The 1,248-nt window shown below is 46.9% G+C and overlaps 1 protein-coding gene across 1 annotated transcript; it reads left to right on the top strand.

The window, feature by feature from the left end:
• Positions 1-837: 837 nt before the first annotated feature.
• On the top strand, positions 838-1,244 carry LOC106820240 (homeobox protein ARX-like; the record flags this gene model as incomplete). Its single annotated transcript, XM_014824774.1, has 1 exon — positions 838-1,244. A coding segment is annotated over exon 1 (393 nt), but the record flags the coding sequence as incomplete, so codon positions are not given.
• Between the last annotated feature and the right edge of the window lie 4 nt (positions 1,245-1,248).

Raw genomic sequence — 1,248 nt, 5'->3', positions numbered from 1 at the left:
ATAGAGAGCGAGAGAGAGAGAGAGAGAGAGAGAGAGAGAGAGAGAGAGAGAGAGCTTGTCCGATGCATAATAGCCATTACGGTCATAATTGCGGATCTGTCCGACAACAGTAATATCGCCATACCTTATTTATTAGACAGGCACGAGTGTACAGCGTGATTCCCTTTCATCGTTTACGCTTCCAACTACTCACATTCGTCACCTAATTGATTCGTCCCACATATTCACTGTGTCACGGACTGTGGCCATTAGAAAAGGCCCTTTTGCCTTTCCGTTTTGTCTTTCCGTTTTGTCTGCAGAGTAATGGTTTAGCTGTAAAAAATGCCATATAGAAATTTTAGTGCAGAAGCGTTATCACGAATCTATTCATGTATTAAAATAGTCCGAAAAAAACCTATATGTTTTCATGCGAGGGGGTCTATGTGGTTAATAGGGACATTTTTTCATGGTCCATTATTCCCTTCGCCACTAATATTGTAGTTGGTTTCCAGTCCATACAGTAGCGCCACAGCCATCGAATGATAATTATTATCACATGTGTTTCTACTTCTGTTTATTGTTCTTGTATCTTTTGTTTGCATCACTCCTTCAAGGAATGAAACGTATATGGGCTTTCGTTTCTTCATGAATCATACATAGCTAGTGGGCCTGGGCAATTTTAATTATTATCACATGTGTTTCTACTTCTGTTTATTGTTCTTGTATCTTTTGTTTGCATCACTCCTTTAAGGAATGAAACGTATATCAATTAAGGGCTTTTGTTTCTTCATGAATCATACATAGCTAGTGGGCCTGGGCAATTTTAATTATTATCACATGTGTTTCTACTTGTGTTTAGGGAGGAGCTGGCCATGAGAGTAGACCTCACCGAAGCTCGAGTCCAGGTCTGGTTCCAGAACAGACGCGCCAAGTGGAGACGGCAGGAGAAGATCGGCGCGCATGCGCACCCGTACATGCCGCCACCTAGCGGCGGAACGCTGAACTACCGCGGATCTCGCTGCGAGTCCGAGGAGAGTGACGCACGTCCGGGCTTTCTTCCGCTGCACCAGACGATGTCAGCCGAGCGCGCGCTCGCTCATAAGGCGGCCGCTTACAACTGGATGTCCGTGCTCGGTGCCGGCGGCGGCTTCCTGTCGTTCGACTTCCAGAAGAGCTACTACGGCGCGTCGTCGCTTCCCTATCCCCTCAGTCCGTGTCAACCCGCTGCCGTTAAGGTGCAAGAGTCGGCGGGAGCGGGAGCGTTGATGT

Source organism: Priapulus caudatus, unplaced genomic scaffold, assembly GCF_000485595.1.
Source record: "Priapulus caudatus unplaced genomic scaffold, Priapulus_caudatus-5.0.1 Scaffold8965, whole genome shotgun sequence".
NCBI lineage: Eukaryota > Metazoa > Priapulida > Priapulimorpha > Priapulimorphida > Priapulidae > Priapulus > Priapulus caudatus.
The sequence above is the reverse complement of the archived record's forward strand: the minus strand, read 5'-3'. Positions and strand labels throughout refer to the sequence as shown.